The sequence below is a fragment of the Mchenga conophoros genome, linkage group LG3 (assembly GCF_057382185.1).
Source record: "Mchenga conophoros isolate Kocher_MC1m ecotype Shallow Benthic linkage group LG3, M_conophoros_male_GT1.1, whole genome shotgun sequence".
In the NCBI taxonomy this organism is placed as follows: domain Eukaryota; kingdom Metazoa; phylum Chordata; class Actinopteri; order Cichliformes; family Cichlidae; genus Mchenga; species Mchenga conophoros.
Window position 1 is genome coordinate 34,078,283 of NC_140528.1, and position 21,816 is coordinate 34,100,098.

Consider the following 21,816-nt stretch of genomic DNA (forward strand, 5'->3'; position numbering starts at 1 on the left):
TTTTTTACACTTGTTCTATTTTTCACAGCTGGTACAAATTAGAATTACAGGCGACCGCTTCTGGCCCCCAGGCCATATGTTTGACACCATCATTTATACACAGGTGATGTTTCTACTCTGATATAAATGCTGCGTCCTGTTATTTATTGCTCTTCCTGTTGGAGCCCAGTCACTCTGACATGTGTGACTGTACATGCTGGCTGTGTGTTGGCCAGCTGTCGCTGTCTCACAGCAGGACTCCAGCTCGGAGGATCCAAGTGATGCTGCTCCGCCTGCACTCTGCTGGTCTGTCTCTGCCCCTCCCCCTTCCATATGTCGCAGTGAAGCCTGTAGCTCCACCTACGTGACAGCAGCTACCAGCAGACCACACGTCACTCAGCTGAGTTACCTTCAATTTTTCAAACGGTTTCCTGCACGAATCGAAACATGTTTGTATTTACTGATTAATGTATTAACTGAATTATTTATGTTTTTTCCCCATAAGTAATAATTTCCCATAAATAATTCCCAGAGTGAGTCAGCGGTGTTTATCATATTTATTATCATCACTATGACTACGAGTCCTTACAAACGTTATTGGACAGCTGAAAGCAGCATGGCTGTAGTGCTCATTATTTTAATGATAACATAATTATAATAATTATTAATATTAAATATTAATAATCAGATGAACACTGGCATCCGTGTTGTCCAGAATAAATAGCACAGAGAGGACAGACGGCTGTGTCTCCTCTAATACCCGCACTGGTCACCGATGTTTCTGGCCTCATGCTTGTGTTTAACAGCCTCAGAGTTTGGACGTGTTTGTCTGATTTTGTATCATCACGTTTGTTCTACACACGGCTAGAAGCTGGGATAGCGTTAGATATGGATTTTAATTCAGTAAAATATCTATATATCTGTGACAGAGCGGAAAGGCTAATTATGTTTCCAAGATGGTTTGTGTTTTTTTAAAAGGAAGGAAACCTTCCTCAAAGCGGGCAGAGCAGTGGAGCCGCCGAGGGAAAAGCACACGATACAAAAACTGTAGAATTAAAAATATAATTTATTATATTTAAATAGTTAAAAAGGTAAAATGAATTAAAACAACCTTGGCCAAGGGAAGACACAATAAAAATCAATAACACACAACATTAAAAGTCCAGTGGAATCCACCACGGCCTAAAAGTCACAGAAAAACTAAGAAATCCAGCGTAGTAATAAAAGAGGGAAACCCAGCAGAGTCCTCGCCTTCCTCCTCGCATTCCACGTCCTGGTGCACTGAAGAAAGGGAGGGAGCGGCAGTCACAATTCCTTTGGCAGTTTACTTTATAAAAAGGATAAGTCAAAGACTTACCTGGGAGGGCAGAGCTCTCAACTCCGCCCGCCGCTTCCTTAAACTGCAATCGGCACCGCGGTCTCACTGCTTCTGTTCTCCCGCAGTGCACGAGCTGGCTCTTGTCGTTATTGCCACTTGACTGCCGCTACGCGTCCCTAGTCGCTGGTAATCTCTTTTCCTCCCCAGTCGCTGGTCATCTGCTTCATCTGATCATCTCTACTCTCTGATCGTCTCTCGCTCTCCCCTCTGATCGTCTGTGTCTTTCCTCTGTCTGTCTCGCATTCTTCGTGTTGCATCCTCTGTTGAACACCGGCTCCAACCCTTTTATGTGTCATTGAGCACTCTGTAAATTACCTTTCCTTTCCTCTTCAGGTGTGTCCAATTAGTAAAAACGGGGGAAAAGGCGGAGTCTCTCCAGGACAATTTGCCGGCAACTAAAACATGCAAACTAAATAAAACACTGCACAAAAATATAACCAATGCATGCAATATAAAAAATAAATATGTACACTTCACATTAAAATACAGCACAGCAAAACAACGTCCGTCCTTCCCTGGATGACATATCTACATACATATATATTAAATAAAAATACTAAATTTGTTTTCCATCTTTATAAGAGGTTAAAATTTAGCACCTTTTTATTGGTTAATTCTGACCAATCCCGAGAGCTCATTTCATACATCTTTAAATCTTTTGTGAGATATTCACAACAGAAGCTTCAGTGGGAATAAAGAAAGAAAAGGCTCCTCTTTCATAAACGTTATTAATGAATAAATGTCTTTTTCTTGTTTTTCTTTTTCGGTATGAATATTTTCTTCATGTGAGTAACGGAGTGAGGATGACGTCACTTAGCGCTGTAAATGACATTTTCTGTTAAAAGTAGAAGAAAGTAGAGCCCGTGGGGGTCAGAGCTGAAGCCTCTTCCTGTTTTCTCTCCTCCCTGACAGCAGAGACGAGCTCGCTCTCTTTCTCTGCTGGTGGGCGTGAACGAGGCTCACCCACCAGTCTGCATGGAGTAATTCTTCCAGTAAGATGTTCATATATTATTTATAAATATACATAATGTTAATGTGATTAAAGTCTCCACGATCCACAGCAGGAATAATCACGAGAGGATGTTATTTTCTTTTACACAGGCGCGTGTAATGAAAAGAAGCGGTAACATCAAAAACAGCCACGCGATGTTTTAAAGCAGTGTTTCCAAGGCCGTGACGTGAAATAATAATTCCACATAAACGAAATAAGTCCACAGTAACGAGCCTGTTGTAAGGAGCAGAAAGGTCGGGCCTGTGGGAGGCCGCTCGCATGCTGTCAGGCACAAGCCACGCCCCCACACCTTCCTAGCTGTTGAGTAATGAGGTGTCACGTGACAACAAGCTGCCACGGGTTATGTGGAACTCCCCCTTCTGTGTAGAGCTCACAGTACAGCCTACAGGCACACTGTGATTATTATTAATTAAAGTATTATTATTGCATCATGATTTAAATAATGAGGATGCCTCGTTCTGTTTCCTCTGAGGCTGATGTGCCACGTGGAGCGAAAATGAATATAAAGTTTACAGCATATCTTGTGACTGGAAATAGTTTGCACTGTTTATATATTTATATTATTTACTGCAGGTATTGGTGAAAAAGCTTTATGTTGTGAAAAACTGAAATTAGAATAGTTGTGCCTTATTTTGTTGATGTTTTTACATGTATTCCTTTTGAAAATACTAAAATTTGTATATTTATTTATTTTTGTTTGTCTGATTACATTTATTTAAAAAATAAATCGGACATTTCAAACAGTTACTCGCTACTTGAGTAGTCTTTTCGCCAAGTACTTCTTTACTCTTACTTGAGTACAATTTTTGGATAGTCGACCCACCTCTGATTATATCATGATTTAAATAATGAGAACTACAGCCGTGTTATTATCAGCTGTCTAACAATGAGTAACGACTCGTAGTCATGGTGACAATGTTACAGAGGTGTGGACTCGAGTCACATGACTTGGACTCGAGTCAGACTCGAGTCATTAATTTTATGACTTTAGACTTGACTTGAAAAAATGTTCTAAGACTTGTGACTTGACTTGGACTTTTACACCAATGACTTGGGACTTGAATTGGACTTGAACCGGTTTACTTGAAAAGACTTGATATTTCACCCCAAATATAAAATTTAACATGCATATTATATAGAGATTGAAAATGTGACGTCATTCACGGGTAGAACCGCAAAGGATTCTGGGAACTCGTGGCAAGCGGTACTAGCGCACGCAGGCTTTCAATTGAAACCAGTCACACAGCGATAAAAAGAAACACAAAAATGTCAAGAAGCTGTTGTATTATTAACTGCAATAGCCGGTCGCATGACAGCCACGGGAAGCCGACGGGTAAAGAGATCGGTTGTTATCGGATTACGTCGTTGAAGAGAAATTGTTCGAGCCATGTTTCCGAAGTAACAAAGATGCGACTGGATTGCAGCCATTCAAAGATCAAAAATATAACGTCCTAGAACACTCCAGCTCACAGGTTAGTCTGCTCCAAGCATTTACACAAAGGTCAGTCTGCTGTTGTAGTTAATACGTCATTTTCTTAACATAATTGGTGATATAGGTTACAAGCAAGTCTGGCGCTGAACAGAAATTGTCGCGCTATGCTCCTTTATTTATTGTGCATAAATAGTGAATTGTCCTGACACAATATTGCGTTTCGCTTCTGTTATTATGGTACATTGACAAAAACATATACTTTTATTCACAGGATAAAACAGGTTTTTTGTATCACTAATTGCCCAGTACGATTACAGCATACAGTATTATTGTCACTGCTACATTTCTGTAATGCTACCAGAAATTATTTCCACTACTAATTAATTACCGTTGAGCTCAAAGGTCCTATTAATAAACGGTTAACGAATGTGTATTTATGAAGACGATTTGTGAGACTGGTAAACTTATGATACGTACGATGGTCTTTCGTTCTACACGGTGCATTTCAAGGTCCTGCACCCATCCGTCGGTAAACTGTACCTGGGCTTGTTGCAGTGACCGGAAGTTACTAAACTTCATGAGTGTATGCACTCACTCCAAGAACCGTATAATTATAAATATGCATATAAATATGCTACGATGAGATAGCTGACTTCATCTAACTAGCAAATGTTGTCCAGGCTACGTTGGTGATGCAGTTTTTTTTTAATGTGTATGATATTTTTGTCATGCGATTTTAAAGCTGGTCCTACAACCGCATCCAAGAATAACATGCAGCTTATCTCAGAACTGTCGGTGAAAATTATTCTTGGAGCTAGGTTTAATTGAGCTGCATTTTAAAGAGGTGCAATTTCACAATTTGTGTATATTTTCTAAGTTCACTATTTTGTCATGTGTTGAGAAAAACACAGATTTTAAAATTACATGGTCTAACATTTACATTTAGCATATAACTGCAACATTATTTTTTCGTTTGTTTTTTTTAAAGACTCGAAAGGACTTGAAATTCAAAGTTTCAGACTTGTGACTTGACTCGGACTTTTACACCAGTGACTTGAGACTCGACTCTGACTTGCCTGACATTACTTGAGACTTGACTTGAGACTTGAGGATAAAGACTTGAGACTTACTTGAGACTTGCAAAACAATGACTTGGTCCCACCTCTGCAATGTTACATACGATAAACAGGCTGTTAAATGAGCTGTTGACTCTGGAGGGCAAAACCAATCATGAATCAATAAACACAAAGATAAATTCGATTTGTTCAGGAAACAGTTTTAAATATGAGAGGTGCTTTTTCATCTCTGATCATAGTCAAAGGAGCTTGCAAAGAACTACGATGACCTGGATGACTGAGAACCTTCACAGACATATCTCTGATCATAACTCAGCTGATCGCAGCTCTGCTGTTTTAATGAGGTCTCTTCACGTGGACGTGGGCTCGTGTTCAGACATCCTGGAGATGTGACAGGAGGTGCATGTTGTCTGCTGGTAGCTGCTGTCAGGCAGGTGGAGCTACAGGCTTCACTGAACCATATGGAAGAAGGAGGAGGAGGAGAGACTGAAGGAGGAGGAGGAGACAGCAGAGTGCAGATGGAGCAGCATCGCTTGGATCCTCCGAGCTGGAGTGAGACGCGACAGCTGGCCAGCACACAGCCAAGATCTACAGTCACACATGTCAGAGTGACTGGACTCCAACAGCTAATATAAATGCTGTGTTCCAGGATTTATGCAGTATTCATATTTGTGATGTTTTTGTAACAAAACAAAGCCCCACAGAGGATTCACACAGTTTCTATTAGAACAGATTTCAGGCTCTACTTAATTTTATTTTTGTAGGAGATCAAACCGTCGACTGCCTCTCAGTGTTGTTTATTGACTTTCAAACATACGGCCTGGGGACCAGAAGCGGTCGTCTGTAAGTCTAATTTGTACCAGCTGTGATGACATGACAGAATAAAGTTACGTTGAAACCAAGCACACCCTTGTTTGTCTTGTGACATTTCAATAAGTTTGATGTGTCACATGGCCCTCTGCCTATTGAAAAAGCAAATGTTGTTTTCCAAGATGGCCGACTTCTAAATGGCCACCATGGTCACCACCCATCTTGAGGAGTTTGCCCCTCACATATACTAATGTGCCACAAATAGGACTTTCATATCACCAACCATTCCCATGTTATTACGCTGTATCCATATAAATGGCCCACCCTGTACTTATTGTGTCATCATGTGCTGTAAAAAACAAGAACAAGAGGATTTTAACAAGCTTTAGAGGGGAAAACCTCCCACTGTGCACCGGAAAAACAAGAACAGGTGAAAAGTGTTTTGAGAATACAGAAGTTGTGGTGGTGGGTGGTGGGGGGCGGGCTCTACAGGAGGGACACAGTTGCCCCCCCTTGTCCCCATAGATCCACCCCTGTTTGAATAATCCAACAGTTGTTAAAAAAAAAAGGTCAATTGACTTTTAATTATATGTTTTTTTGCAACAAACAGATTTTTTTTTAAAGAAAGGATAAAATAACTTTAATAATATTTGCATAGTTATAGATATTCATACGTGTAAACAGTGATTGTAACAGTCAGTGAAACAGGCGTGCACCAGCTCCAATTCTTCTATTATTAATAAAGACATTTCTTCCATAATTAGAAACATATTCTGTCATTGGCACGATAGTTATCCCTAAATATTAGGGGTGCAACGATACTCGTATCGATATTGAATCGTTCGATACAGTGCTTTCGGTTCGGTACGCATATGTATCGAACAATACAACATTTGTAATTTATTTTATCAACTTTCCTTCTGACGATGCTGTCTGTGTTGAGCGCTCAGTGGATCTGCGCTCGACAGTGCAGCCTAGGCGGAGCAGTCGAACGCAGATTCACTGAGCGCAGGGCAAGCTAGCAGACAGAAGCTAAGCTAGTTGCAACATGGCAAATTGAACCTCCCCCACCCTCATTCAGATCTGGCCTTTGGAACTGTTTTGGTTTTATTTATTGGCTTTTATTTTGGAAAGAGCCATTTGTCTGTAATAAACTCTCTTTTCCAAAGATGAGTGATTCCTCAATCAGATATATTTATTTTCTTTATTACTTTGTTGTTTCAGCAACATTACATTTAAAAACTACTTTTGAGTTAAAATATATATTTATCATTTTAATAAATGACAAATTAAAAAAGCATGAACATTCTTTTGTATCGAAAAAATATCGAACCGAACCGTGAATTTTGTGTATCGTTGCAGCCCTACTGAATATGTAAACAGACTGCACTTCAGCAGCTCTGTTCCTCCATCCTTTCACTCTTCACATGATTTTATTAAATGTAATGAAGCTCGATCACTTTATAATGAATAGAAAGCCAACAAGCACTGATCAGCTGACCTCAGAGAGCCAGACGTTACGTATGATTGCAGTAACTCACTGATATATGCAGGGCTCTGACTGTGAGCACCAACATGTTCAAGTTACTGCAAAAGACTGATTCAAGTTTAAATAGAGAGCTCAGCGACAGGCTCTGCTAATAAAGCTCAAATGCAACTGCTGATTTGTGCATGTGATGAAGCCGCATCCTCTCTGGAAGTGCACACATGGAGCTTATTCTCATGCTGCTGCTCGTTCCTTCCTTTAAAGTACACACATGATGAATAACCAGCACCGCTGATACTGCAGTGGTGCTGCTGTCCATCATTGTGTGTCATATCTGGGATTTCATGCCCAAACACTGAGCTCTGAAAAGACCACCATCGAGAATCATCATCCTCTGAAACACTCGGGTGGAGTTTTACGATGCATAAGCTGCTGATAGATGAACTTTTGACCTTAACAGGAAGTCCTCGTGTGTGACAGGAAGCTGATACGTGACTGAAAGTTTACAATCCACAGCTTTCCCCACAGTGCTGGACGTGGAGGAGTGATGGTTCATGTCAGAGCTGCTCACCAGCAGTTTGATCCTGGACCTGAACTCTTCCTGCAGAGGAGACACAAGACAGTCAGAGACACACACACACACACACACACACACACACACACACACACACACACACACAGGCACACACACACACACACACAGGCACACACACACACACACACACACACACACACACACACACACACACACACACCACTACACACCTTTGACTCTGATCCTCACGGTTTTCTTTCTGATGAAGTCTCCCCTCCTCCACACCAAACACTTGTACTCCCCACCGTCTCCCTCCGTGGGCCGTTCCACAGTCAGGCTCAGGTCTCCAGTCCTCAGTGGGTCTCCCCTCATCCTCGTCCGGCCTCTGTAAACCTCGCTCTGTTCTTCAGGCAGGTCGGAGCCGTTGTGATACACGTGGGCCTTCATTCTGGGATCATAGCGTTCCCACAACACTTTAACATCTTCAGGCAGGTTTTTTGTGGTTTTGAAGGGCAGCTGGACAGACTCCGCCCCCTCCACCACCTCCACCTCCACCGGAATGACTGAGAAGACAATGAACACAACATGAGCTGTACAGACGGTAACAGCAGGTTTTTAGAGGTTAATTCTAAACATAAAACAAATAAAAGCACAGGTACATGAATGAGTTCGTCCTGTAAAGAGGCTCATGCACCTCCCACATGGCTGAAGTCATGACAGAGCTTCTTCAGCAGGTTATCAGCAGCTGGGAACAAAGATAAGCGTGAGCCTCACTCCAGAGCACGTCCACTGCTGTCGTGAATTTATAAAATGACTCATCTGTAAAAGTTGGAAACTTTATTTTGGACGGGAAAATAAAATCGCTTTGATTTCATTTGAATCTTTATTGAACTTGTGGACAGAAAATATATTTAGTTTCCTATTTGCACATTATTTGTTGTTTAAAAAAGACTAATATTTAAAAAGAGCTAATACATTAGCTCTTTTTAAATATGTGTTTCATTTTAGATTTGATTATTTTCAATTTCTTGTGTTTCCTGGATCTTTAGTTTGCTGTGTGACGAGACAACAGGGTGATGCTCACAGGCTTGAGCAGGAGAGGTTCTAGGAAGCCGAGATAAGACTTCATGAAATAATCGGTGACTCCACAGTCGGCCATGTCTCACACACATCAGCACAGAAACCATGAAGATCTCATGTGTCTGAACATCTGAAGCTCTCCACCACATGACTGAGCACAACTCAAGGAGGAACATTTACTGAAGCTGCTGCAACATTTACTGTCAGCACATGTTTCCATGTCAGCTGCTGTTTACCACCACAGAAGAAGAACAGCTTGTCCACATGCAGCCTCTGTGTCAGATCAATGCAGCACACACTGTTTAGTAAAGTCATGCTGTGGCATTATGAGTAGTGTAGTAGGAGACACTCACATGACATGATGTGATGCCAGAAATTAAATAAAAGAACCGCAGAAACAACCAGAACAAGAAGCAGGAAAACCAGGAGAGCTGTGGCCCAGGATGGAAACGGTTCTGTGGAGAAACATTAAACAAACACATGACCTCTGAACTCTGACCTTAACCTCCTGCATTGACCTTTGGTCTTAATCTGCAGCTCTGACCTTTGACCTGCAGCACTACTTTCTGTCTCAGGATGTCTTTGTCCCTGTAGATGGTGCAGATGTATCCTCCACCGTCTCTCTCTGTGGGGTATTTCAGGGTCAGACTGAGGTCTCCAGTTCTCAGCAGGTCTTCGTTCATCTTTGTTCGGTCTCTGTAAAGTCCGTCCTGTTTCGTCAGGTCGTCACTTCTGTTTGAATACACATGGACCAGTTCTTGGTCAGAGCGAGTCCACTCCACTGTGGTGTCCTCAGGCAGGTCAGGTTTGATTTGGCACGGCAGGATGACGGAGTCTGAGCCTCCAACAACCTTCACCTCCACCTGCTGGTCTGAGAGGACGAGAAACCACAATATCAACTGTAGAAGAAGAAACAGCAGACACACTTTAAGTAATAGCATAGCCGTGACCTACTAGATCTGGGTATCAATGTTACTGAGTCACAAGTAACAAAGTACAAATACTTTGCTACTTAAGTAAATTTTTCAGGTATCTGAACTTTCTACTTCTTACATTTTCAAAACAGGCTGGTTACTTTAGGTTTAGTGTTTCTACTCAGGGATGAAGTGGGAGTGCACGTGTCCGTAAGTCATGTCTACAGAATCTAGCTCGCACTGGAGAAGCGAGTGGACACCGCGTGATGTTTAAGTGTCAGCTAATTTCAAATGCAGTGTTAACAAACATCAGCAAACACACAAACTGTTTGTGTGCAGTTTGTCTCACAGTGTGTCGCAGCTAAAGGTCCAGCTGCTGTAATTCAGACAGAGAGGAAAGAAGATGGACAAAGATAAGAAAGAGGACAGGAGAAGAAGAGACGTTAGACTTAATGCTTACATGTAATGTCATAGTTTTAATCACATATTAGTTTTGTATATGATGTGTTTGATAAATTACATATATTTATATTGTGAAACATCCTGCAAAAGAAACTAGGCTCTTAAAAACTGAGCTTTAAAATGAACAGTTGTAATGAAACCTGAGAGATGCCGACAGACTGACTTTAATGGGCTGGGACAAAAACATCGTCCCTGGCATTTCTGTTCTAGGTGGTCCACCACCATCGCTCAGTAGTCCTGACTATATATGATGCAAACACATACAGTGTGTATTAACATGGGTTTTAATCAGGCTGGAAGAGCTATTGTTGGATTATTCCTTACTTGCACTTAGGGCTGCACGATTAATCGTTAGAAAATCGCGATCTCGATTCATACTTATGTGCGATCTCATTTCCAAATGAAAACGATTTAAAAAAAAAACAAAAAAAAAAAAAACAAGACGACGACGATTGTACCGCATTTTGATCCGGGACGTACTCTGCATGAAAACAAGCGCTCTCTCTTCCTGCTCAACAAATGACGAGGGCGGAGCCTTATACCACGTGATACAGAAGCTGTGCCGTGTGATGCTAAAATTAGCAGGAGAAAACAACGGAGAGCACGTCAGGGATGACGAGAAAGTGACAGGAGAAAATCCGTCCCGGTCAACCACCCAAACATCAATAACGGGAACCTTATACAGCGCTTCCCTATACCCGTCGAACTCCCGCAGGCACAAAGACATTACGGAGGCTATCACTTATCACCTGACCAAAGATATGGCTCCATCAACACTGTGCAAAACAAGGGATTTAGGAAAATGATCAACACCCTAGACAAACGCTACACAGTGCCGTCCCGCAACTATTTTTCTATTGTTGCACTACCTGCTCTGTACACGCAGCGTCGAGCAACAGTGGAGACGGAATTTCAAGCAGTACAACACTTTGTTGTTTTTATGTTTATTTATTGTTTTTATGTTCAGTCTCACCTGTTACGAAGTTGATGTGCAGTAAATAAGTGCAATAAATATTTATACTGGAAAAGAAAATCGTGAGAGAATCGTGATCTCAATTCTAAGCCAAAAAATCGTGATTCTCATTTTATGCAAAATCGTGCAGCCCTACTTGCACTGAAACATGTAAAAGCTACACTTTAGCTGTTAGCAATGACTGATAGTCACAGCAGCTTGTTGACCTGAATCCTTGAATCTCTCCCTTTCTAATTAGGTTCCTCCAACTATTTTCTTACCACGTTGATTTCACCTTCATCCATCTGTGAGAGCACTCGAGTTTGGAGTGTTTTACACAGAAAAGAATTCAAAGATCTATGAGCATGACTTGGTGATGGGGAAGAACGAGGAGAAAGAGGAGCTCAGACAGACCATAAACCAGGCAGCCTCAGCCTGTAGCAGCAGCACTAAGATCCAGATCACAGGGAGCTTTATCAAAATGAAAGTCTGATGTCTAATCTTAAAAGCAGAGATGTTTGGATCACACACTGGGATCTTCAGGTTCTTTTCCTGACTGACTTCATTAAAGCTTCTCTCAGCACCACCAGTCCACTAACAGACGTCTTACTTTAAGAGATCCCAAAACGTTCATTCTGTTCAGGTCAGGTTAATTACCGACCTTTGACCTGCAGCTGGATGTCTCTCAGTCTCTGATCTTCTGTCCCATCACTGATGGAGCAGGTGTAGATGCTGCTGTCAGTCTTTGTTGGGTTTCTCAGAGTGAGGCTGAAGTCTAGAGAGTCCAAAGCATCAGGTCTCATCGACGTGCGCCCGCTGTAACGCTGGTTTTGCCCTCTGAGATCATCTGCTTCTTCTCGTCTCACATGGACAGATTTAGGATTGAGATCACTACGAGTCCACAGCACTGTGGGGTCATCCTCAGGGATAAAACCTGAGTGCTTGCAGGGCAACAGGACAGACATTACGCCCTCATACACCTCCACCACCGCAGTCAGGGCATGCTGGGAAACTGGCAGGAGACACAAACAAGAACACAAACTGAGTGTTTCAGTTGGCTTCAGAAAGTTACAAACATACAACGTCCATCACAGCCACACAATGAGTAATTACACAAAACCAACGGATGTTTCAAAGGCATCAGAGGTTAGTGACGACTTCCTTACACTGAGGTGAAAAACATCTTCTGAGCTTGTTGAAAAGAGAAGGAAGAGATTTTTTGAGCTTTCAGCACTTTGCAAATTCCTGCTCGACGTCTTGACAGCCTCACATTTAAACCCTGACATTTAGACGCTGCTTAGACGTCTAATCAACACAACATTGTTGACTCAGCACACATGAAGCAGAAAACAGAAGAAAAGCTGCTTTTTACTTTTTATCCTCATCTTAAGTCAGATCTCTGTGGACACCTGCTGCTTTTACACAACAGCAGCTAACTGTGCAAAATATGTGCAGCCATCCACTGAAGCATGTGTGGACATGGATATACAAACAGTGCATGAGGTGACTGTCAACAATGGCTTCCACTATACTGCTTCATATTGTTTTGTGCTGCTTGTTTGTTTTAACAGTTGGTTGTTTTCAGTGTTGCTGGAAAAAGAGGATTTATAGAGAAGATGAACTGTATCCTATGTTTAAATGATCTACAGCTTCACTCGCTGCCAGTTAAAAACACAACATGACACAAACTCTGCAGCAGCAACAGCCCAGCTAAGAGTCCAGCTCCGCATCATTACTGTCCGACAAACAGGGCGGTGCCCTCAGCCGGGTGACGTGAGGGTTAAATATTTGCTCCAGTGCGTCATGAAGAGCGGATACAGAGGAACAGCGCCCCCACCAGGCCGCAGACACACACGGTTCATCACATGGTGAAGTTCAGGACAGCGCGCGGATTCACAGTAAACTCACGTTACACTTCTTATTGTTGGAACGCACACCTGAGTGAGCGCGTGCGCCTTCAAACAGGGTCAGAGCGACTTTCCTACCGAGCACGAGGAGCAGTGACGTCAGCAACGTCTTCATTCTCCGGGAGAAAATTCCGTTATTGCTCGATGCCACCACAGCCTGCAGCTGCTGCTGCTTCTTCTATCCTTGTGTAGCGGTTGGCAAACAGCTTCAGGTGCATTACCGCCACCTTCTGGACATCGTTACACCTTTGTTTTCATATAAACACCTGTTGCTCTTAAAAACACAAATATCGCTCTATAAACTCCATGACCGGCACTCATTTGAAATATTTATGTTACCCTTAATTGAACTGTATTTTTCTGTGATTCAGATTTCTGTATTTGCCTTTCCCACCTATATTTACCACATTCTAACGTTACATGATCAAATGTCTCCTGTCTCGTGCTTATTCATCTTTTTAAGTGTGCTATTTAACCCTGTGTGACCAAATCTTACTCTCGAAATTATATCCTCGTTTTTTTTTTACTTCTCTGACTTCTTCTACTGTCCCACTATCTACCTTTACCTTCTCTGTCCCATCATGCCTGCCACTTTTCCATTAACTTCACCTTAATTATACTTTTAAGGTGGCGATCATGGCTCAGGAGTTGGGAATTTCCCTTGTAATCAGAAGGTTGCCGGTTCGAGCCCCGGCTCGGACAGTCTCGGTCGTTGTGTCCTTGGGCAAGACGCTTCACCCGCTGCCTACTGGTGGTGGTCAGAGGGCCCGGTGGCGCCAGTGTCCGGCAGCCTCGCCTCTGTCTGTGGCTACAATGTAGCTGCCATCACCAGTGTGTGAATGGGTGGATGACTGCTTGTGTAAAGTGCTTAGGGACTATTATAAAGGACTATATAAATACAGGCCATTTTTAACCTCATCTTTACTGTGTTTATATTCATATCTACATGATTATTTCTTATTGCACCTTTAACAAACGTATCAGCCTGTTCATTTCCATCTACACAGATATTTGCAGGAATCCATAAGAATGTATTTCTATCCCTCGATGTTTGATTCTATAGATTAAATGAATTATATCAAAAACAATATCTTGTCTAGAATCTGAAAACATATGACATGTACTCACTAGTGTGCTAGTAGAGTCAAACCAAAAACCTGTGGTATACTGGTGCCTTCTCCAGTTTAAAGCCATTAAAATTGGCTCAGTAAAAACTGTTAAATCATCAGTAATATAAAATGTTACCAGATTTGTGTGGGTGTGTCAGACTGCAGCCTCAGGTTTATATTGTTATGTGATAACTCTAAGACAACCAGGTTGTATTACACAGTAACGTAAATGTAATGTAACAAGTAGTGTAACAAAGTACTTTCTACACCGAGTTATTAAATTGGTGCATTGTTTTTAAGACAATCAGTAAAATTCTCCCTCTGTTAACATTCGTGTTGATCCCAATAAATCATTTTCTAAAGTCAAAGAGAGAACAGACTGCTGTGCTTCCTGTAATAATCACACAGGATTACAGCTGTTCTTGGCCTCAGTGCTTCGTGTTTTACTCACAGCCTCAGAGTTTGGATGTGTTTGATTTTAAGAGTCTGTACCATCAGGTTTGCTGGACACACTCTCAAGCAAAGCCAGAAACTGGCACAGCGTTTGATTTTTAATTAATTACAAATATGTACATTTAAAAGATAAGACTGTGCTCATTTCCCTCCAGCCCAGGGTGGAAAATCATTATCTGACTAAACTTTCAGATGAGTCTCAAGTGTTTTTTACAGTAGGAGGAGATTTCCAGATCTGTATGTGAGGCTTCCTAACATCAGACTTCCTAACGGCTCCCCATCCACTCCCTCTTGGGAGTAAACAGCAATGGTTGCTGTTCTGCAGAGCTGCAGTTTCATGTTACATGTGTTAATAGAATAGAATAGAATAGAATTCAACTTTATTGTCATTGCACATGCACAGGTACAAGGCAACGAAATGCAGTTTGCATCCATCAAGAAGTGCTTTAGTGATATAGATATATTACAATATATATTAGCAATAATATAGATATGTGAGTATATTACAGAAATGGGTCTATTATGTTATAATGTACACGGTATGAAGTATGTTGTGAATATTCTATAACTATAAGTATGTACAGGCTGTAGTGAGTACAAGCTATGTACAGAATATGAACAGGATATAAATATGAAAAACTATACAGAATATGAAATAAATAACTTTACAGGAATCTGAGATATACAGCTATACAGAAATGGGAACTATGCAAGTTGTAAACAGTTGTAGGATTAAAGATTATTGAATGTACAGAATGATTATTTACACAGAGCTATACAGTAGTGCAGTTAAGGTAAGTGAGGGTGTAGATAGTTTCTACAGAGGCTATATAAAGTGCTAGTGGTTGTGAGTGGTGGTTCACTCCATGTTATTATTGTGTGTTTGAGGGTACAGTTGTCCATTGTGTGTGTGTGTGTATGTTCAGTCCATGAGTTAACGTGGATCAGATGTCAGGAGGCAGAGTTCAGGAGTCTGACAGCTGTGGGGAAGAAGCTGTTCCGGTACCTGGTGGTCTTAGTCCGGAGGCTCCTGTAGCGCCTCCCAGAGGGCAGGAGGGTGAAGAGTCCATGTGATGGGTGACTGGGGTCTCTGATGATTTTCCCAGCCCTTTTCAGACACCGCTTCCTGTAGATGTCTTTTATGGCAGGAAGTGGTGCTCCGGCGATGCGCTGGGCAGTTTTCACGACCCTCTGCAACGCCTTCCGGTCCGAGGCAGAGCAGTTCCCGTACCAGACTGTTATACAGTTGGTCAGGATGCTCTCGATGGTGCAGCGATAGAAGTTCACCAGGATGTCTGAGGACAGGTGGTTCTTCCTCAGAGTCCTCAAGAAGAAGAGGCGCTGGTGAGCCTTCTTGACCAGCTTGGAGCAGTTGGTCGTCCAGGTGAGATCCTCGGAGATGTGGACTCCCAGGAACTTGAAGCTGCTCACACGCTCCACAGCCGTCCCCTTAATGTGGATGGGTGGATGTGGGTCAGCATTCCTCCTGTAGTCCACGATGAGCTCCTTGGTCTTCTCGGTGTTAAGCAGCAGGTTGTTTGTGTCGCACCACTCAGCCAGACGATCCACCTCCTCCCTGTAGGCGGCCTCATCATTGTCACTGATGAGGCCAATCACCGTGGTGTCATCTGCAAACTTAATGATGGTGTTGGAACCATCAGCAGGTCTGCAGTCGTGGGTGAAGAGGGAGTAGAGGAAAGGGCTCATCACACAGCCTTGTGGTACACCGGTGTTCATTGTGATGGTAGATGAGCAGCGGTTATCCAGCCGGACATGTTGGGGGCGGTTGGTGTTAATATCATGTTTTACATATTCATTTCAGAACCTTTAAAGATTGTTGATAAAAACTATTGTAGAGTTTTCCACTTTCCCACAAATTTTAGGCAAAAAGACTTCCAAACAGCCTGTGTGTTGTTACAAATACATGACACGCAGATCTGGATGATCTCTGAGCTGCTGTGTTTTGAAGGAAGGAAGCAATGACAGCGCTGAGTGTAAGATAAAGTGATATAAAGCAAAGCTTTACTGATCTTAACCTCCTAGGACCTGCCGTCCACATATGTGGACATCACATTTTGGGTTATTTAGACTAAAATACATTATACTGCTACTGAAATTTTAAATGAATATCCTCATGTTTATGTTGATGAGAGTGTGGGGAGTGAGTTGGAGGGTGGGGTGGGCTGCTTTTAACCATGTAAAGCACTTTGTGCTACATCTTTGTATGAAAAGTGCTTTATAAATAAAGATTGATTGATATTTGGCTCTCATTTTTTTAGAAAGAAAAATCAGGTAAAACAAATTTGGTAATTCTTTGTTTTTATATTCATTGGGTCCCAATCAGCCCAAATATCAAAGAGAAATTAAAAATATATGCTGTGGAAGAGTTCAGGTCTTAGGAGGTTAAAGTTCCAGTAAAATAAAGTGATAATTGTATTCTAATTTTTGCTGTATTCTAATTTTTGCCTCATAACTTTTGCACTGTCCACTTCCTGCTGTGACAAAACAAATTTCCCACGTGTGGGACTAATAAAGGTTATCTTATCTTATCTTATCTTATCTTAATAAATCATGTAAATGACCCTCATAAAGCTTCAGCTTTGGCTTCCTGTAAACCATCTGATTTCTTGCTTTTAAGGCTCTGATGTCTATTCTGTGTGACTTAAAGCAGTTATGACATGGTCTGATTTTCTCACCCAATAAAGGAATATTTTGTTTATCAGTCTACTCTTCATTCTATCAGAAACAGTTATCACAGCTTGTACATTTTCTTTTTATAAATATATGTACGCAATGAGCCAAATTTAGTAATGCCAACATACTGAAGGAACAACATTTGTCTCTTATATATGATACACCTATATATACACTGTCAAAGATACTTGTCTTTGAGTGAAGATTTAAGGTGATAAGACATATAAATAACTGCAACTTGAATCTTTACTGAAGCTCAGTGTTTGACACAGAGTTCATGTTCACTGCTGCAATAACTAATAATGACTATTATAATAACTATAATATTGGCCATATTATATTTTCATTACCAAAGTGAGATGACTTTGAACTCATGAACAACATTAGCTAATTGTTATTTACTAACTGATCTTAAAATGCCTGTTCAGCACAGAAATGAAGCCCAACAATCATGTTTTAGAATCAGAATCAGAATCAGAATCAGTTTATTGCCAAATGTTGAGCAGGTTTACAACATTAGGAAATTGCTGCGGTGCTTCAGTGCAAACATACTGTCATAAATAGCACTTAAATAGACATGAAAAAAAAATAAAAGTAAGAATAAGAATTAAAAGTGCTACGTGGAAAGATATGTGCATGAGATATACATGAGATATATACATGAGAATAAGAATTAAAAGTGCTGCGTAGAAGGATATATACATGAGTGCAGGTGGTGATCAGTGCCAAACATGGAATGATGCAGTGACACAGCGTAGGGTCATGTGTTAGTGGTGGGAACAGTCATACGGTTATTGTTCATGTGTCCAACAGCAGAGGGGAAGAAACTGTTCTTATGGCGAGAGGTTCTGGTGCGAATGGACCGGAGCCTCCTGCCTGAGGGGAGCAGGTCAAACAGACTGTGTCCAGGGTGAGAAGGGTCAGCTGAGATCCGAGCTGCACGCCCCAGTGTCCTGGAGGTGTACAGGTCCTGCAGAGATGGGAGTCTGCAGCCAATCACCTTCTCAGCAGAGCGCACAACACGCTGCAGTCTCTGTTTGTCCCTGATAGAGGCTCCAGCGTACCACACGGTGATGGAGGAGGTGAGGATGGACTCGATGATTGCAGTGTAGAACTGCATCATCGTCCGTGTTGGCAGGTTGAATTTCTTCAGCTGCCTCAGGAAGTACATCCTCTGCTGGGCTTTCTTGATGACGGAGGTGATGGTGGGCTCCCACTTCAGGTCCTGGGTGATGGTGGTACCCAGGAAGCGGAATGAGTCCACAGAGGTGATGGGGGTGTCAGTCAGGATGATGGGGGGGAGTGGGGCTGTGTGCTTCCTGAAGTCAACAATAATCTCCACTGTCTTCTGGGCATTCAGCACCAGGTTGTTGTGGCTGCACCAGGACACCAGACGTTCAACCTCCCTCCTGTAGGCAGACTCGTCCCCGTCCGAGATGAGCCCAATAACGGTGGTGTCATCTGCAAACTTGATTAGCTTGACAGACTGGTGGGTGGAGGTGCAGCAGTTGGTGTACAGGGAGAAGAGCAGAGGAGAAAGAGCACAGCCCTGAGGGGAGCCGGTGCTGATGGTCCGGGAGTCCGAGACATTCTTTCCCAGCCTCACATGCTGCTTCCTGTCCGTCAGGAAGTCAGTGATCCACCGGCAGATGGGATCAGGCACATTCATCCCATTCATCCCATTACAGTCCTGTGGTCTCAGCCTCAGATACTCAGCTAATCACACAAAGCTCATGTTGAAACAAACAAATGAACAAGATATGTTCTCCTTCATTTCTGTCAAACAAAGCTGTATGAAACGTTTCCAGCTGTTAGTATAATGGTTGCTAGGCAACCTGGGCAGCGCGATGGAGGCTAGACCGTCCCATTTCACAAGCCTCTCACTCCCAGCCTTAGGGGTCTTTGAGTACACAGCCCTTGTGGACCGTTAAAGCTGCGTACTTTAACCCTTTAAGTATGGGCTCAAAATGTGGTCATAAATATTTTCTACACTAAATCAGGATGTATGTGTAAAAAAGATTTGTGTGTGGACTTAGCCAAAAAAAAAAAAAAAAAACCCTGCAAGTTACAAGTACGAATTTTGACCCTATTTTTCTTCCTTTCATCTGATTGGTCAATGTCATGTCAATCACAAATGTAATAATCCAATCAGAGAACAGATGTGTTTGGCCGTTGGAGGGGCGCTTGTGAGGATTGTTTGAGGATTGTGAGTGATTGCTGAAAATGTTGAAATGTACTCACTCACTTTTTATTATTATTTGTAAATATGTGTACAAATGGTTGGTTTTTTGTACTGTTTTTATCAATAAATGTCAGCAACAAAGGACATACACCCATGTGTGTTGATTTCTCCCTAAGATGGCAAACTGAAACACTCCAAGTTGGTGACTTTTGGAGATTTATTTCCCTGGATGATTGAGAATGCATCAAGACGAACACAAAAGGAAGTTCACAGCTTTTAGCAGCTCCCCCACCCCCTCATTCACACACCCCCACTCCCCTCCCTCCAGAATTCCCAGGTAACAACCTAATTTACATATGAATGACTAGCCAATTTAGCTTCCACTTGGCTGAAGCTAAAGCCTAGCTAAAAGCCATTTGGCTGGTAGGAGGGTTTTAATGGTAGAAAAGCCAACTGGCTGCTCTCCGGGGCTCTAAGTGATGAGAGGTGAAAACAACAAAAGCGAGGGTGTCGAGTACAGAACTAAAACATAACCTAAACTGGGAAAACTAGAGAACAAACCTGAAACCATAATATCCCAGGACGAACATGGGATGGAGAATAGAGAAGGCAGAGTTACACAGACAACGCGACAAGGAACATAGGCAGGCACGCTATAAATACACATGAGATAACGAGGGAATGACACACCAGAGGGAAACACAGCTGAACCTAATTAGGCAAGACAAGGAAGTAAAACAGAATACGCTAACATGACACGGGACCTTCAAAGGAAAATAGGAAATTCACAAACACAAACTCAGGGACACGAAGAGAGCACAAGGGGAGGACACAGGAAACCAAAACCAGAATTAAGTAGGACATGAGATAATAATATTAAACACAAAATGCTGGGTCAAACGACCCAGGACCATGACACATTTAGCCTGGAGAAAAAGTTTGTTGTTGTATAAGAAAGCCCTCTGCAAAGCCAGAACATCCCACTATTCATCATTGATTGAAGAAAATAAGAACCATCCTAGATTTCTCTTCAGCACTGTAGCCAGGCTGACAAAAAGTCAGAGCTCTTTTGTGAGAAATCTCACAGATGTAATATTATCTCCAATTTCTCCAATTGATCTTTCTGAGTTAACTTCAATAATTACTTTCCTCCAAATCATCGTGTCTTTTAGACCAAATTCCCACAAAACTGCTCAAAGAAGTCCTGCCATTAATTAATTCTTCGATCTTAAATATGATCAACCTATCTCTAATGATCGGCTATGTACCACAGGCCTTCAAGCTAGCTGTAGTTAAACCTTTACTCAAAAAGCCATCTCTAGACCCAGCAGTCTTAGCTAATTATAGGCCAATCTCCAACCTTCCTTTCATATCAAACATCCTTGAAAGAGTAGTTGTCAAACAGCTAACAGATCATCTGCAGAGGAATGGTTTATTTGAAGAGTTTCAGTCAGGTTTCAGAGCTCATCACAGCACAGAAACAGCCTGCTAGACCTTAGTGCTGCATTTGATACTGTTGACCATAATATCCTATTAGAGTGATTAAAACATGCTGTAGGTATTACAGGTACTGCACTGCAGTGGTCAATTAGTTCCACAGTGTTCAGTGCTAGGACCAATTCTGTTTACATTATACATGCTTCCCTTAGGCAGCATCATTAGAAGACAAAAGCATACATTTTCACAGCTATGCAGATGACACCCAGCTCTATCTGTCCATGAAGCCAGATGACACACACTAATTAGTTAAACTGCAGGAATGTCTTAAAGACATAAAGACCTGGATGGCCGCTAACTTTCTGCTTCTTAATTCAGATAAAATTGAGGTCATTTTACTCGGCCCTGAAAATCTTAGAAATATTGTATCTAACCAGATTCTTACTCTGGATGGCATTACCTTGGCCTCCGGTAACACTGTGAGGAACCTTGGAGTCATTTTTGACCAGGACATGTCCTTCAATGCACATATTAAGCAAATATGTAAGACTGCGTTCTTCCATTAGCGCAACATCTCTAAAATTAGAAATATCCTGTCTCAGAGTGATGCTGAAAAACTAGTTCATGCATTTATTACTTCCAGGCTGGACGACTGTAATTCATTATTATCAGGAAGTCCTAAAAATTCCCTGAAAAGAATAGAATAGAATAGAAAAATCCTTTAATTGTCTCACAGGGGGAAATTTGGGTGTAACAGCAGCAAGAAAAACATATATACAAACAAACAGTACACAAGACACAGAACAGAAACATACACAATTTTTTACATATTTACATGAAGGAAAGTCTTCAGTTAATCCAAAATGCTGCAGCAAGAGTACTGACAGGCCCTCATTGGCTTCCTGTTAAATCCAGAAT

At 41.8% G+C, this 21,816-nt stretch overlaps 1 protein-coding gene across 3 annotated transcripts; it reads right to left on the reverse strand.

Moving 5' to 3' along the window:
* Positions 1-6,057: 6,057 nt before the first annotated feature.
* Positions 6,058-13,197, reverse strand: LOC146578305 (uncharacterized). 3 transcript variants are annotated; one of them, XM_085257980.1, is made up of 6 exons: positions 13,102-13,197; positions 11,778-12,128; positions 9,333-9,659; positions 9,142-9,243; positions 7,939-8,271; positions 6,058-7,774 (listed from the first exon to the last, which is right to left on the reverse strand). In XM_085257980.1, the coding sequence occupies exons 1-6, from the start codon at positions 13,136-13,138 to the stop codon at positions 7,731-7,733; spliced, it is 1,194 nt and encodes a 397-aa protein (XP_085114106.1). In that variant the 5' UTR covers positions 13,139-13,197; the 3' UTR covers positions 6,058-7,730. The 3 variants fall into 3 exon arrangements, with proteins under 3 accessions (XP_085114106.1, XP_085114089.1, XP_085114097.1); XM_085257963.1 differs by having other exon boundaries at positions 13,054-13,174; XM_085257971.1 differs by lacking the exon at positions 6,058-7,774 and having other exon boundaries at positions 7,931-8,271; positions 13,054-13,174.
* Positions 13,198-21,816: the final 8,619 nt, after the last annotated feature.